The sequence below is a fragment of the Rousettus aegyptiacus genome, unplaced genomic scaffold, assembly GCF_014176215.1.
Source record: "Rousettus aegyptiacus isolate mRouAeg1 unplaced genomic scaffold, mRouAeg1.p scaffold_m13_p_7, whole genome shotgun sequence".
Lineage (NCBI taxonomy): Eukaryota > Metazoa > Chordata > Mammalia > Chiroptera > Pteropodidae > Rousettus > Rousettus aegyptiacus.
The window spans coordinates 57,427,942-57,444,641 of NW_023416310.1; the positions used below are offsets into that span (position 1 = coordinate 57,427,942).

General features: G+C 36.8%; 1 protein-coding gene across 4 annotated transcripts in view; it reads left to right on the top strand.

Annotated features, from left to right (window-relative positions):
* The window catches only part of KDM3A (lysine demethylase 3A), a 54,486-nt gene extending 43,104 nt beyond the window's left edge, over positions 1 to 11,382 (top strand). For 3 of the 4 annotated variants that reach the window (XM_016136462.2, XM_016136467.2, XM_016136474.2), the window contains exons 22-26: positions 8,020 to 8,139; positions 8,221 to 8,360; positions 9,563 to 9,739; positions 9,822 to 9,956; positions 10,671 to 11,382. In XM_016136462.2, the coding sequence (XP_015991948.2) occupies positions 8,020 to 8,139; positions 8,221 to 8,360; positions 9,563 to 9,739; positions 9,822 to 9,956; positions 10,671 to 10,751 (653 nt within the window). In that variant the 3' untranslated portion in view covers positions 10,752 to 11,382. The remainder of the gene's footprint in view (positions 1 to 8,019; positions 8,140 to 8,220; positions 8,361 to 9,562; positions 9,740 to 9,821; positions 9,957 to 10,670) is intronic. The other variant, XM_016136482.2, reaches the window with a different exon arrangement.
* Positions 11,383 to 16,700: the final 5,318 nt, after the last annotated feature.

Here is a 16,700-nt window from a genome sequence, read left to right on the forward strand (position 1 = left end):
GAACCAACCTTGTATCCTACAAATAAATCCCACTGGATAATGGCGTATGATCTTTTTAAAGTATTGCTGAATTCAGTTTATTATTTTGTTGAGGATTTTCGCATCTGTGTTCATCAGGGATATTGTCCTGTAATGCCCTTGATTTGTAATGTCTTTGCCTGGTTTTCAAAACAGGGCCTTGTGAATGAACTTGGGAGGCTTCCCTCCTTTTGAATTTTTTGGAAAAGTTTAAGAAAGATAGATATTAATTCTTAGAATGTTTGGTAAAATTCACCAATGAAGCCATCTGGTCTTGGACTTCAGTTTTTTGGGAGCTTTTTGATTACTATTTCAATTTTCTTACTAGTGCTCAGTCTCTTTCGGTTTTCCTGTTCTTCCTGGGTCAGTCTGGGAAGGTTATATATTTCTAAGAATTTCTCTGTTTCTTCTAGGTTATCAAATTTGGTGGCATAGAGCTTTTCCTAGTATTTTTGTATAATTCTTTGTGTTTTTGTGGTGTTTATTGTAACTTCTCTTTCATTTTAGTTTTTATTTATTTGAATCTTTTCTCTTTTTTCCTTAGTGAGTCCAGCCAGAGGTTTGTCAGTTATGATTTATCTTATCAAAGAACCCATCTCTGTTTCATTAATTTTTTCTGTTGTCTTTTATTATCTATTTCATTTATTTCTGCTCTAATTTTTATGATTTCCCTCCTTCTGCTTATTTGGGCTTCTTTTTCTAGTTCTTTAAGTTGTAATGTTAAATTGTTTATCTGAGATATTTCTTGTTTTTTAAAGCAGACCTGTGATGCTATAATTTCTTGCTTAATACTACTTTTGCTGCATCTGCAAAATTTTGTTTTGGTGTCTATTTATTTTCATTTTTCTTTATTTTCTTTATTTTATTTATTCTTTGACTAAGTAGTTTTTCAGTAGCTTGTTTATTTTCCACGTAATTGTGGTGTTTCCCGCTTAATTCTTGTAAAGTCCAGTTTCATACCATTTTATTTGGGAAATATACTACATATGATCTAAATCTTAAATTTATTGAGATAAGTTTGTGCCCCAACATATGGTCTATCCTTGAGAATGTTCAGTTTGCACTTGACAAGAATGTATATTCAGTCATTGTGGAATAGAAAGTTCTGTAAAAATTTATTATATCTATCTGTTGTAATGTGTCATTTAAGGCTATTTCCTTGTTGACTTTTTGTTTCGATGGTTGCTGTCAGTAGAGTAGGGGTTTTTAGGTCCCTTACTATAATTTTTGTTAATTTCTTCCTTTAGGTCTGTCAGTAATTGCTTTATATATTTTGTTGTCCTAGATTGGGTGCATATGTATTGATAAGTATTATGTCTTCATAATGGTTTATCCCCTTTATCATTCTAAAATGTCCATCTTTTAGACATAAAGGATATTATGCTAAGTGAAATAAGTCAGATAAAGACAAATGCCATATGATTTCACTTACATGTGGAGTCTAATAAACAAAACAGAAACAAATTCATGGATACAGAGAACATTTAGATGGTTATCAGTTGGGAGAGGGGTTGAGGTGATGGGTAAAAAAGGAATACCCATTGCCAATTATAAAAACAGTCACAGAGATGTAAAGTACAGCTTAGGGAAATATGATCAATAATATTGTAATAATTATGGTGTCAAATGGGTACTAGATTTATTGGGGTAATCACTTCATAAGTTGTATAAATGTCTAATGACTATGTTGAACACTTGAAACTAATGTAATATTATAATCGGTTGTAATTGAAAAATTAAAAAACTTTATTTTAAATGTCCATGTTTGTTTCTTGATACCTTTTCTGTCTTGAAATCGATCTTGTCTCATACAAGTACAGCTATACCCACTTTTCTCTGTGTGCCATTTGCTTGGAGTATCATCTTCCAGCCCTTCACCTTTGCCTCTGTTTATCTTTATAGCTGAGATGGGTTTCCTGAAGGCAACATATAGTTGAGTGTTGTTTTTTAATCCCTCACACTGCTCTGTGCCTTTTGATTGGTGAGTTCGGTCCATTTACATTTAGGGTGATTATTGGTATATGAGGACTTAATACAGCTATTTTATCTTTTGTTTTCTTGTTGATTTGTATCTCCATTGTTTCTTTTCCCTTGTGCTTCTGTCTGTTATTTTAGTTTGGTGGTTTTCTATGATTTTTCTGTCTGCTCTTTTTTTATGTTTTTTGTTTTGTGGTTTCCATTAGGTTTATGTAAAAAAATATATACAAACATACATACTATATAGTCCTTTTTCTTCTGATTGTATCTTATCTTCATCAGCTGTGCAAGTTTAATCCTTTTCCTTTGCTTTTATGTTTTTGTTGGTACAAATTATTCGTTTTTATGCTGTGCATTTGTTCCACATTGCATGTTTATAATTTTTTTTTTAGAATGCTTTATTCCCTTTTAACTTTTATGTTATAATTGTTTAATATTCTATTCTGAAATAGAGTTGCAATTTTCTGCTTTTGTCTCTCATCTTACAAAAGTTTTGTATACTTTGTATTTTTGTTTCAGGTAGAAGAGGCCCTTTCAGCATTTCTTGTAATGCAGATCTGGTGGTGGTATATTCCCTCAGTTTTTTTTTGGTCTGGAAAAATCTTTATTTCTTATTTATATTTAATGGATAACTTTAATGGACATAATAGTCTTGGCTGGTCATTTCTCTCTTGCAGTATTTTGAATATTTCATTCCACTCTACTGGTTTGTAAGTTTTCTGTTGAATAATCTGATGATGATCTAATGAGGTTTTCTTTGTAGGTTATAGTCTTTTTCCTGGCTGCCCGCCCTTCCTTCCTTCCTCCCTCCCTCCCTCCCTCCCTCCCTGGAGGCAACCCTTGGATGACCTCACAGATTACAAAAACCTTGTCAGTTTACAGTCCCTTATTTATTTATTTTTTACACCTACAGCACCTGGTCTTCCTAGGTGGTCTCCTATCCAAGCACTAAACAGAACCAGACCCTGCTTAGCTTCTGAGATCAAATGGGATTGGGCTTGTTCAGGGTAGCATGGCCATAAACTCCCTGGCTGCCTCTAAAATTCTTTGTCATTAAATTTTGACAGTTTGAAAAAAAATGTCTTGAGTGAAGGTTTTTTTTGTATTGGTAAAATTAGGTGTTCTGTTCGCTTTCTCTCTTCTAAAGTCCAGTTCTTTCCACAGGCTTGGGAAATTCTTATTAATTACTTTTTTGAGTAGGCTCTCTGTTCCTTTCTCTTTCTCTTCTCTTTCTGGTATAACCATTACACTTTTGTTGCTCTTCATAATGGAGTCAGTTCTCAGAGAATTCTTAAATATTTTTTTCTTAGTGCTCTTCTTCCTCCTGGGTCATTTCTAGGTTTCTGTCTTTGAGCTAGCTAATTCTCTTTACCATCTGGTCTTCTCAGTTTCCCGTGCTCTCTAATGCATTCTTTATCTCATTTGAGTTTTTCAGTTCCAGAATTTCTGTTTGGTTCTTTTTTATAGTTTTAGTCTCTTTGATAAAGTACTCCTTTTCATTAATTTCCTTTCCGAGCTCATCAAACTGCCTTTTTGAGTTCTCTTATATCTGGTTGAGCTTCTTCATAACTACAATCTTAAATTCTCTGTCATTTACGTCAGGTCCTACCATGACTGAGTTTAGTGTCAGGAAACACTTCATTTTCCTTCTGTGCTCCAGTGTTACCTTGTTCATAGTATTTGATGGATTATTTCTCTGCCTGTGCACTTGAAGGTAGGGAGTTCTTTTGTTGTTTAGATGCTGTTTGTTCTCAGGAATTTAGCAGGTTGGTAGGTAGGGTACTTTCTTTTGTTTTCCAGCAGGTGGTGGTATAGTGCAAGTTTTTATGTGCACTATTTGTGCCTCTGGGATTGCAGTGATAGCAGTTAAGGAGAATGCCGCATACTTGCTGGGATGATGGGTGTCCTCTCTGTGACAGCTTTCCTCAGTTATGGGGCACTCTCACTGTGGTGGGAGTATACGGCAGGTGGAAAACTGGTTTTCTGAGTCCCCAGCACTACCTTCTTTTTACTAATGGTCTCTGGCCCTGCTGTGTTTTTTGAGATGTCTCTGCAACCTCTGCTGGGCTCTGCCGGCTGGGCGGGGCATGGAAAATATGGGCAAGTTCTTGTGGCTCCATCCCCCTGCCAGCAGTAGCTCTATATATTGCCATGCTATGTGGGGCTTCTCATCCTTACTGGGCTTTTCCTGGATATGTGGGGCTATGAAGGCAAGTTCAAAATTTGTGGTTCTGCCCTACTTCCGGTAATGGCTATGCTGTGTTTTAAGCTCCCTAGCCGCATCTACCAAGGTCTGCCATGGTGGGGCAGGGAAAAGGGAGATGCTTTTTCTTGGTGCACCACTGCTTCTGCCCATAGTGTGAGGGCTTCAGTTCAACCCTGCCACCTGAGGTCACTAGAGCCGTAATGGGTGCTGAACTTGATCTGCAACAGCCGTCCCTGTCCTTTCCCAATCTGATCTCCCCTACTTATTCCAATTTGCCCACCTTCAGATGTTCCAATGGATGGGTTTTTCAGGTGTGTTTGTATATTGAGTAGAGGATCTTTTATTGAGTTATAGTTGTCCTACATGTTGTAAATTTAAGAGGAGAAACAAAGGAGTCGTGTTACTTCGCTGTGATGCTCTCGTCACATTAGTCCTTAATAATCAGATAATTTTTAATAGTTGTGTGGTACATCACTGAATGTAAGTTTCTTAATCATTTCAACGTTGCTGGACATCTGGGTCAGTCTACAGACATTCCAGTTATTTTAACATCTCCTATTCTTAAATGCAGTATGCTATGTTGATGGGCAGTAGTTACTTAGGTTAGTATTTAAAATACGCTTTTATTTGGGTTTATTGTTTGGACATGACTCAGTAAGCTGTCCAACAAGGAGGATTGCTCAGGATAGAGATTGGTTCCTGTACTTAACCAGCTGCTTCTGTCATTATTGCTATGATCTTACAGTTGGCTATTTTGAAGGGGTTATTTTCCAATTTATTATTAATGAAGTTTCAGTGGTTTGGATCATTTAGTGATTTTGATTTAGTGTTTTATGCTATTTGGCCCCCATTTTTCTAGTCCTTTTATAAGTTACTTTGATTTTATATCTTCCTCCCATAATTACCCCCCAACTCTGATGCCTCAGACCTGAGGATTGCAGTCCTCTTGGTGAAAGGACAGAGTCTTTGGCATCTTTGCTGTGTTCTCCAGAGGCGCTGGGGCAAGGGCTTCGACCTCTGCTGAGGTGGAGTCAGCCCGGTGAGGAACATTTTGAGAGGGGAGTTTCTTTCGGGAAGTGCTCACAGACTAGATGTCCCAGATGGTTTTGCCAGGGTGCGCTGAGAAGCCTGTGGGAGAGAGGACACAGCAGGCAGCAGTCCCCTTGCCTGTTCTCTTTGCTTCTCAGGTCTCAGATTGGAGAGCCCTGTACATGCTGTGGGTCTGCAGCGTGTTCCCTGAGTTCCTGTTCCTCGAGCCCTGCAAAGCTGCCGTATGGTCAGAATCTGAGGGCACAGAGGGGGTTTACAGTGAACTTATGTAAATGAAAGCATTTTTCCACTGAAGTAAATTGTGTAATGTTACATAGTGTGATTATCCATGTTTTTTTGACATCGTGAAGCTTTGTAGGGTAGAAGTGGTTCCCTGAGAACTGGCAGCAGATATTTTCCCTTTCAATACCAGTAGATAGATGGCAGTGGTGTTCTGTCACAGCTTTTCCTAAGACAAACTTGTTTACATCCAGAGTAAGCAGTTAGGGATTGAAAATAACAAAAAATGTGTTCATTTTCCAACACCTTATACCTTGTCATAAACATCATTAAAGAGCAGTCATTTTTCAGAGGCTGGGTGACTGAGCTGTGACTTCTCAGTCAGACAGAGAGTAAAAAGGCTTTTTGGAGAGATTATATAGTCTGCCCATCTGCAGCTCCAACACCACCACCAGTTTTACAAATGGGGACCAAAACTTTAGAACCGTAGAAGGGACACTGACCTTTTTGGCATCTCAAAGGGGCAGGCAGCTAGTGGCAGGTCTGGGACTTGAGTCCAGGACTAGATTTACAGGCTAGAGCCAGTTTCCCTTACTCTTTCTCCAACCCCAGCATTCTGTCACCTAACAATCTTACAGTGTCAGCTTCTGTCTGTTTTCAGAAAAGTCCATGGTGTTTTATTTCAGGATTCTCTGTCTTCTGGGAATCCTTTCCCTGGAACCATTGTTTTTAAAATTTCTGTTCCATCTGAGGGAATAATGAAATAATTTTGGCAAAAATTGATAGCTGTTATAAGTGAGTGATGAGTATATCAGAAGCCACTGTACTAGATTCTCAAGTTTTGAGTGCATTTGGAAAATATTTCTATAATAAAAAGTAGTTTGGAGGCTGATTTTATCAATGTTTAGTCACCCATCGTTGGAAATGGATAGACTTTGGGCTGGATAGTTGATTTGCACAACTTTTTTTTTTTTTTTTTTTTTTAACTCAGTTTGACACTGGCCACAGCAGCAGGCGGCCTCTAACCGGGCTCTGCGACCTGTTCCCCTTTCCTTGCTCTTCTCCAGCTGCATCTCCTTCCTTCTGCCCTCATCGTGAACCGCCATCCTGAAATTTGTGGTTATCATTACCTTACATCTTGTAATTTTACCATATGTGTGTATTCTTACAGAATATCCTTTCAGTTTTTAACCTCTTTTTTTTTTTAGCTTTAGATATATAGAATCAGACTTTTGGATACTCATGCATATGTCGTGTATAATTCATTTCATTCTTTTTCCGTCTATCATGTTAACTGCTTTTTTCTTCTTAAATTTTATTTTTTTACTTTTTATTACAGAAATATTGTTCCATTTAACTTGAGAATCTAGTACAGTGACTCCTGATATACTCATCTCCCAGTTTTATTGGCTATTAATTTTTGCCAAAATTATTTCATTATCCCCTCCCTTTTTATTTTCTTTTTACCATTTTAAAGCAAATCTCGTAGATCTTGTGATTTCACCCGAATATGTCATGCTTCACCTTGTCTTAGGGCTATTCCAGCAGATTGGAGATAAAGGAAAGCATGACAGGGCCACAGTCTCAGGTTCAGATTATGGGCGCTCCCTCCTGTGTATAGCTACCCCTAAAACCACAGGCCCAGCAGTCCAGGGAGGAGTCCCTTGGACTCCTCTAAACAATACAGGGCTGTTTCAGGGGCTGGCAAGTTAGAAAATGGCCTCTGCTTGTCCACCAAAAGCCATGCTTCCTTCTGCTGCCCATCCAAGAAGCAGAGTTCTCATGTCAGAATGGGCCATCCAGGGCGACTGCAGGGCTTGGCAAGCCTCAGTGACTGTTGAGCAAGGTGAGCCTTCTCCTGAAGGGAAGAGGTTTGAGCCTTGGACTGTGGAGACTCATGCTCGGGCTCTCACCTCTTTTCTTTTCCAGTTGAGGGAACCGAGGAGCATGTTGAGCAGTGACCCCTCTTTTACTGAGTGTATAGCCATTTGAGGTCTAGGCTTTATATGTATGTGAAGAGGTTTCTCTTAGACTCTCCATTTTGAGTGACTGTGGGGTTAATGTCTTGCCCCAGAACCATCTTAGGCTATGACAACCGAAGCCTGAGCTCACTTGGTTGAGCAAATGTGCTTTTGGTAAGTCCCAGCCTCAGTAGTCTGCTCTACTGTTCCCAAGTCTTGCTTTCTAGTTTTGGCTTCTGTGAGTATTCTTTTCTTGCAAGCACATTGATTCATTAAAAAGTTGTGTGTGTGTTTTTTTCAGTAGTTTCATCCAGGATTTTTAGTTCTCAGCAGGAAGGTCTGTCAGGGACCTATTTTGCCTATCACCAGAAGCAGAAGTCCTAGTATTAGGAGTTGGTTTTTTATTTTTATAGTTAAATATTTAACAAGAGATGAAAGAATAAAATAATATTAAATATTGTTCTCCTACTTTTATATGATTAGAGGAGGCGGCTTTTAAATTTCGTAAGTAGGTATCTCCCAGGGTGTGGTCAAGACTGCAGCAGCCTTTGTTATATTCAGTAAATTTATGGCATTGTTTGTTTGCAGGGTTAATTACTCCAGAAGATCGGAAATATGGAACAACAAATCTTCACTTAGATGTATCTGATGCAGCTAATGTCATGGTCTATGTGGGAATTCCCAAAGGCCAGTGTGATCAAGAAGAAGGTAGGGTGCTGAGCATAAATGTGGGCGGCTGGCTCTCTAAGCTGGAGACTGTGGTGTGATATTTGCTTTCTCTTGCTCTAGAAGTCCTTAAAACCATCCAAGATGGAGATTCTGATGAACTCACAATAAAGCGATTTATAGAAGGAAAAGAGAAGCCAGGGGCCCTCTGGCACATATATGCTGCTAAGGACACGGAGAAGATACGGGAGTTCCTTAAAAAGGTGTGCTCCTTACCCTATGGCATGTGAAGAGAACCATGGAGAAGAGCAATATCATAATTTACTACATGTCAAGAACTGACTGGGTTACTGGAGAATTATCACAGTCTCAAAAGTTAAACCTGTGCATGTCATATTGAATAGACTGAAGCTGCTTGCTCAGGAACAGGGATTTCTAAATGGTTAGGCTCAGACCTCTAAAAAGAAGAGCACCTTGTCTTTTTTCTTATAGTGCATTTGGAGATTTTTTTCATGCTCTATAAGTTAGTTTCTCTGATCATCTCATAGCATGTATTGGTTATTAATGCCTTGAAAATCTAAGCACTTCACAAGTTCTTGTATCATTCTTTGGCCCCTGGTAACCATGTTCTCAGTGAGTTAGGAAAGACCACATTGGTTTTATCCACCCATCCTCGCCTAGTAGTAGGTCAGGAAAGCCTTGGACCCTACTTGTGGCCTTTAGTTCATTTTAAAGAGATGCAGGAGTTTTGAAGAGTCCAAGTTTCTCCCATAGTGAGCAGGTTATATGTGGAAGTTCCAGGTAATGGGAATGATGGTGTATTTAATTTTTAACCTGTTCACCAGTGAGGTTGCTAGTTTCAGCTTAAGTGTCTGGTTGAGTTTTCAGTTGTTGATAAGCAGTAGACACGAACACTCCTGACTGTTGCCTGTCACCAAGTAGGTCCTTAACCAGCATTTGCTTGAATCAAAATGTTTCTGTCTAAGGATCATTTGACTCTTCTAGAAAACCTGTTAGTCACCATGTTGTTTCTTCGATAGTGTCACCCTGAGTCTGCGCTGCTTGATACTGGGTCTAGAATAAACAAAGTTAATCTATAGCTCTCTCTGTTTTGTAACTCAGATTGTTAAGTGAATGCAGTTTTTATTAATTATGAAACAGCAAGTCTATTTCTAAGGAGCTTGAGCCAACTTATATTTAAAAGTCCAAACCAAAATACTATAGTCCAACTACAGTATTTATGAAAAACATATAGACTTCCAGTTACAGTTTATAGGAAAGCCGTATTTTCTTTCAGTCTTTCCTTAGTGCATTCAATTAAGTACTGCTTGTCTCTTTCTGCCAACAGGGCACTTATATTAAAGAAGGCCTGTTACTGACTGCCCACACTGTTTGGGGGTGGGGAAATGCCCTCACTGGACTTTAACGTGTTGCTCAGTTTTATAAAATTTTGAATGTATTGTAGGTATCAGAAGAGCAAGGTCAAGAAAACCCAGCAGACCATGATCCCATTCACGATCAGAGCTGGTATTTAGACCGATCACTAAGAAAACGTCTTCAACAAGAGTATGGAGTTCAAGGCTGGGCCATTGTACAGTTTCTTGGGGATGTGGTGTTTATCCCAGCAGGAGCTCCACATCAGGCAAGAACCATCACTTTGTTCTTTATTCTCGTTATACTGTGAACTTTCATGTATGTTACTAATGTGGCTTGGTGTTTTCCAGGTTCATAACTTATATAGCTGTATCAAAGTGGCTGAAGATTTTGTTTCTCCAGAGCATGTTAAACACTGCTTCTGGCTTACTCAGGAATTCCGTTATCTTTCACAGACTCATACCAATCACGAAGATAAATTACAGGTAAAAATAATCTGATTCCTTGCATTCTATGACTCTGGTTTCATGGCCCATTAGTGACCTTATAAAGAGAATCAGTGAACTCACACTTGGTAAAGTGAGTTGATGAACTAACTTTATATCTAATTCCACTGTTTACTTAGCATAGGAAGAACAGACAGAAGAAATCTCTCCTTGCTTTGGTATTGTTTAGACTCCGTAAGGAAATATGCCCAAAGAGAAAGTCTTTATATTGAAATTGAATACATCTGACTTCTGATCATGGCTCAGCTGTCAGACAGGGGTCTTCAACCACAGAACAGAATCTTAGGGCCCAAAGCAGGTCTGAGAGGGTGGGTTTTTTAGAGGCTTTTAATAGTAAACTACATGTAACATATAATTTCATGTTTGGAAAACAAGGGGAAAATATAAACTCAGAAAAATAAAACTTTACCTTTAGACTTGCCTCTTCTGACACAACCCAGAGGTAGGGCCATGTGGCACCAAAGCCTTTAGAAGGGAGAAAATGAGCTTTTAGGTTCTTCAAAAAAGGCATGGATTTAAAATGTATATGAAATACTAGCCTAAAGGAGCCCAGAGACCTTTCAAGTACTGACATTAAATTTTGAATATTGAGTTTTGAATTCTGAGAAATGGTAATAAAATCAATAGAGGAAAGTTTAGTAACAGATTTTAGATTTAACAGTAAACTGACCATATTTTCTCCCATTCCTTTAGGTGAAGAATGTTATCTACCATGCAGTGAAAGATGCAGTTGCTATGCTGAAAGCCAGTGAATCCAGTTTTGGCAAACCCTAAGGGACCCAGATGCCTTAACCCCTGTGCATTGGAAGTGAATACTGGCAGCTGTTCAAACTCTTCAGGCAGGATTCCTGTGGACTTTGAGATTCATGTTACCTCATCTTCTTTTTTAAACTGTACCTGGTGAAGGTACTCTGTCTAATGTATATTTCTAGTGTTTACAGACACTAAACATGTATATATAGTAACTATTTACAGAACATGCATCCGTAAACTGTGACTTCTCACCTAGTGCAGAACTCCCAAGCTGTAAAAATAAAACCCCTTATCAGCTCTGGAACAATACCTACAGTTATTCTTCAGCTGTTTGGTTAAAACACCTTAGTCAGAATGAGTTACAGCTATTAGGAATAACTGCACAGTTTATTTGAGTTGTGTTTTGTTTTCTGTCTGTCTGAGCATCCTCTCCCCCACCCCTTAGGGTTTAGAAGCGCGATGGAGGAAGCGACATCTAACAATGCTGTTCTTAACTGTTTTGCATTAGGACTGGCATTATATAGCAGAAATCAACTACTGTACAATTCTTGGGGTTAACCATCTTTCATTAAATGGAATTTTAATTTAAATGAAGCTTTGCTAATTTTAAGTGTTAAGCATTTTGCATTAAAGTATTCATATAATATTTTGACTCAGTTTATTGGCATTATCTTCTGCTTATGGATTCCACACACTTTTCATCAAATGTTACAGGTGTAATAAATTGCTCAGGGACTCATCTTGAAAGAAATTAGATGCTATCGTAGTGATTTCTGAGTGATTGATTATTACAGTGCTAACATGGAAGTAAGTTTCCACCCAGCCAGCTGGAAAATCTGTCACACCTTCCCAAAGAAACACCACCAATAAACTAAATTTAAAAGTGGGAATTAACAACAACAAAATCGTGACTGGTTAAATGGTTCCAAAAAGGTGCCTGAAATTTTTTCTTTCTCGTCTGGCCTTTTATAATGTAAGAATTTATAAAGAAAAAATGAAATTATTAGAATAGTTTTAGAACACTAATACCTAAAATACTCATCTCTATGATGGAAGAAAATTCATGAAGCCACCTTTTTATAGCTCACTGATTCTCTTAGACAAGTAAAAGGAGTTAACTTGAAATCAAGTAGTATAGACAAGGCTTAAAGCCTGGATTTTTACTTCTGGGCTCTGAGTAGGAGCTTAACTATCCCTACCTAATTCCAGCCCCCTTCACACTGAAACCTTTAATGGATGAACTTCCAAAAATATAAACAAAATTCCCTGAAAAGAATAAGTAGATATACCTCCCTAACAGTAGTAAGTATTCCCTTTTTTTAAGCCTACAATTCAGTGGTGGTTCGAAGTTCCTTTATGCAATAAGGTTTGCATCTAGAATTGGCACCATTGCTTAGCAATCTCCCCAAGCCAGGAGAATAGGAAAACTTGTATCCTCTTTAGAGGGAACTACCTTCAAGTTAGGCCTCAAAGGAGTCCCACGGATAATTCAGGGACTATTATTCATAACCAGATATTGTAGCAACAAATATAAAAATAGCCACCATGAGCAAGAGTCAAAAGAACCTTCAGATCTATCAAACCTGCAAAGTGCAGATTCTAGAATGATCCAACACTTATTTTATATTCTGAAATGTTAATATGTTTAAAGAAATGAGTATAGGAAATAAAGAATGAGATTGTCAGAAATTGGATTTCAAAAGGCAATAATAAATAGAATTTACAGTGAGTTATGAAGGTTAAAATTAGAAATTTAGATGAATTCAACAGAAAAAAGTTCTATACAAACTGGAAGGTGAGTAAAAATACACAGTGTAACATTGAATAATAAACTATAAAGAGATGTTAATTTATAAGCAGGACAAATACATAGGTTTGGTAATCAGTGACAGAAAGCTAAATTTATGTTGGGGGTGATGTTGAGACTGAACATTTTCCAGTACTGATAACACATTATCAGATATAAGAAGCCCAACTAAAGCAAGAGAAAACCCACACCTGTGTGGTATATAGTAATATAAAGAATATCCCGAAACAAATAGGTCCTTAAAACCAGCTGAGGGACAGGCTGGGAATGTGACCTTCATAAAAGTGACGGACTAACGACAGCAACAACAAATCAGAAGAAAGTAGATGCCATTCTTAATTTCCAGGCCCTGAAATCAAAAATCTAGACACAGCAAAACTCTGTTCCCTCTTCTTTACAGACATTTTTATATAAAAACCAGAATTTATTTTCCGGCCCTTGCTGAAGGAAGTTTAAAGGATGTGCTTAGGGAAGAAAATTAATCCACGTCATTCAAGGGGAAAGAGTGGTTTACAAGGGAAATTATAAACTGTCAGATAAAATTAAAGTGGTATGGAAATTCTTTTAGTCTTGGTAAAGTTCTTCAAAAAGAACATATGACCCAGCAGTTCCTCTCCTAGGTATATTCGAAAGAACTGAAAGCAAGAATTCAAACAGATGCTTGTACACCAATGTTCACAGCAGCATTATTCACAAGAGTCAAAAGGTAGAAACCCAAATGTCCATCAATAGATGAATGGAAAAACAAAAATGTGGCATATACATACAACGGAATATTTTTCAGCCTTAAAGAGGAAGAACATTCTGACATGCTACAACATAGATTAATCTTGAAAACATGTTAAGTGAAATAAGCCAGACACGAACAAATATTGTATGATTCCACTAATTCCTAGAATAGGTAAATTCCTTGGAGATAGAAAGTAGAATGATGGCTTCTACGGCTGGGAGGAAGGGGGAATGATAATTATTGTTTAATGGGTGTAGAGTTGATGTTTGGGATGATGAAAAAGTTGATAGTGAGGGTTGCACAACATTGTAAATGTACTACCACTGAATTGCATACTTAAAAATGGTTGGTTTTATGTATATTTTACCAAAATAAATAACTGCAATTAGGAAAAACCTTTAGAGGTGAATGAGAAAATGACATTTGAAAAATTTGGATTTAAAAGGCAGGAAAAAAGGAACAAATTTGACTTTTCCGCTTCAATTGCCATATAAAGATTGGATTAAATAATTTTAGTATATGTGCTGCTGAAGCGAGCACAACTGGATTAAATAAAAGACAACTATATGCTGTTTATAAAAGAGTTTGACTATAGGTTAAAAGTAAAAGTAGATTTGTCCCTCCATATCCAAGCGGGATTGGTTCCAGGACCCCTGCAGATGCAAACTCCTGGGATGCTTGAGTCCTCTACATAAACCAAAAAGCAACTGTCAGTAAATGCCAAAGGATTATGTAAGTTGAACTTGAAATCATATAGAGTATATATATTCTATGATGACAATGGATTCAACCAAAAATAACATAACTACAAAATCCCTGAATGTTGAGAAATTAAGTAACATACTTCTAAGTAACCCATTAAAGAAGAAATAAGAATGGAAATTAGATATTTGGAACAAAATAATAAAAATATAAGACTTTAAAACTGGATTCAGTTACAACAGTGCTTAGAGGGGGAATTTATAGTTTTAAATGTATATATATTTTAAAAAGGCTTCAGTGAACATTGGCATGCATATACCTTTATGGATAAATGTTTTCAAATTTTGGGGGTAGATATGCAGAAGAGGGATTGCTAGGTCATATAATAATATTAATTTTTTGAAGAACCTCCATACCGTTTTCCATAGATGCTGTACCAATTTACATTCACCAGCTGTGTATGAGGGTTTCTTTTCCCCCACAACCTCTTCAATACTTAGTACCTGTCCTGTTGATGACAGCCATTCTAACAGGTATGAGGCAGTATCTCATTATGGTTTTGACTTGCAGTTCTCTAATAGCTAGTGAAGTTGAGAACCTTTTCATGTGTCTGTTGGCCATATGAATTCTTGGGAGACGTGTCTGTTTAGGTCCTCTGCCCATTTTTGAATTGGATTCTTTTTTCTTTTTTTCTTTCTTTCTTTTTTTTTTTTTTTGTCTAGTTGTGTATGAACTCTTTATATATTTTGGAAATTAGCTCCTTATCAGAGGCATGTTTGTAAATGTCTTCTCACACTGAGTTGGTTGCCTCTTTGTTTTGTTGATAGTTTCTTTTGCTTTTTAGTTTGATATAGTTCCATTCATTTATTTTCACTTTTACTTCTCTTGCCTTTGAGGTCAAATTTATAAAATCCTCTGTAAATCCAAAGTCCATAAGTTTAGTACCTTTATTTTCTTTGCATTTTACTGTTACATGCCTTATATTTAGGTCTTTGATCCATTTTGAATTAATTATGGTATATGGTGACAAATAGCAGCCTAGTTTTATTCTTCTGCATGTGGCTTTTCAATTTTTCCAGCGCCATTTTTTGAAGAGGCTTTTTTTTTTTTTTCCTCCATAGTATATTTTTGGCTCCTTTGTTGAAAATTATTTGCCCATATATATGTGGCTTTATTTCTGGGCTTTCAATTCTGTTCCATTGGTCTGTGTGTCTGTTTTCTGCCAATACCATGAAGTTTTGATTGTCGTCACTTTATAGTTTGAAGTCAGGCAGTGTGATACCTCTGACCTTGTTCTTTTTTTCTGAGGATTGCTTTGGCTATTCAGAATATTTTGTGATTCCATACAAATCTGATGATTTTTGTTCTGTTTCTTTAAAAAATGCCATTGGGATTTTTTATGGAAATTGCATTAATTATTACTGATGACCAAGACATTAAGCAACTGAAGCGCCAACTTGGGTGGTTTCCACCTTTGGCTATTGTGAATAGTGCTGCTATGAACACTGATGTACAAATATCTGTTCGAATCTCTATTCTCAATCCCTTTGGGAATGTACCTGAGAGCAGAATTTCTGGTCACATGATAATTGTATATTAGACTTTTTGATGTACTACCAAAGTGTTTTCAACCATGGCAGTACTATTTCACATTTCCACCAGTAATACATGATAGTTCCAGTTTCTCCATGTCATTGCCAACATGTGTTTCTATTTTTAAAAATATAGCTATCCTAGTAGGTGTGAAGAGTTATCATGGTTTGATTTGCATTTTTCTAATGATTTTGAGCATCTTTCCATGTGCATATTGGCCATCTAAATATCTTTAGATAAATATCTATTCAAGTCCTTTGCACATTTTTTTACTGTTGTCTTTTTGTTGGGTTATAAATTCTTAATATATACTGGATATTAAACCATTATCAAATAGTTTCTCCCATTCTGTGGGTTGTTTTTTCATTCTCTTGATAGTGTACTTTGATCCAAAACAATTTCTTAAATCCTTAATTTTAGTGGCCCAATGCATTATGTATGTATGTATTTATTTATTTTACTGTGCTTTAAGTATTATATTTAAGAAACCATTGCTAAATCCAAGGTCATGATATTTGCTCTTATGTTTTCTTCTATGAGTTTTATAGTTTAACCCTTAAAATTAGGTTTGATCCATTTTGAATTAATTTCTGTATGTGGTGTAATGTAAGGGTGAAATTTCATTCTTTTAAATATGGACACTCATTTTGTCAGCATCATTTGTTGAAGAGATTGTTCTTTTCCCCATTCAATGATCTTGGCACCTTAGTCAGAAAACAATTGACCCACAGATGGAAGGGTTTACTTCTAGGCTCTCAATCTATTCCATTCGTGTGTGTGTGTGTATGTGTGTGCGTGCATGTGTGTATGTAGATATATATAGATATAGATATACTATTCTTATGACAGTACCATACTGTTTTAATTCCTATAGTTTTGTAGTAAGTTTTGAAATCAAGAACAGAGTCCTCTTTGTTCTTTTTCAAGATTGTTTTGGATATTCAGGGTCCGTTTAAATTTCACATGAATTTTGGATATGTTTTTCTATTTCTGAAAAGAAAGCCATCTGGATTTTAATATAGATTACACTGAAACTATATATATTACTCTGAGCAGTATTATCATCTTACCAATATTAAGTCTTGCGATCTATGAACATAAGATATCTTTCCATTTATTGGTGATTTCTTTCCTCTTC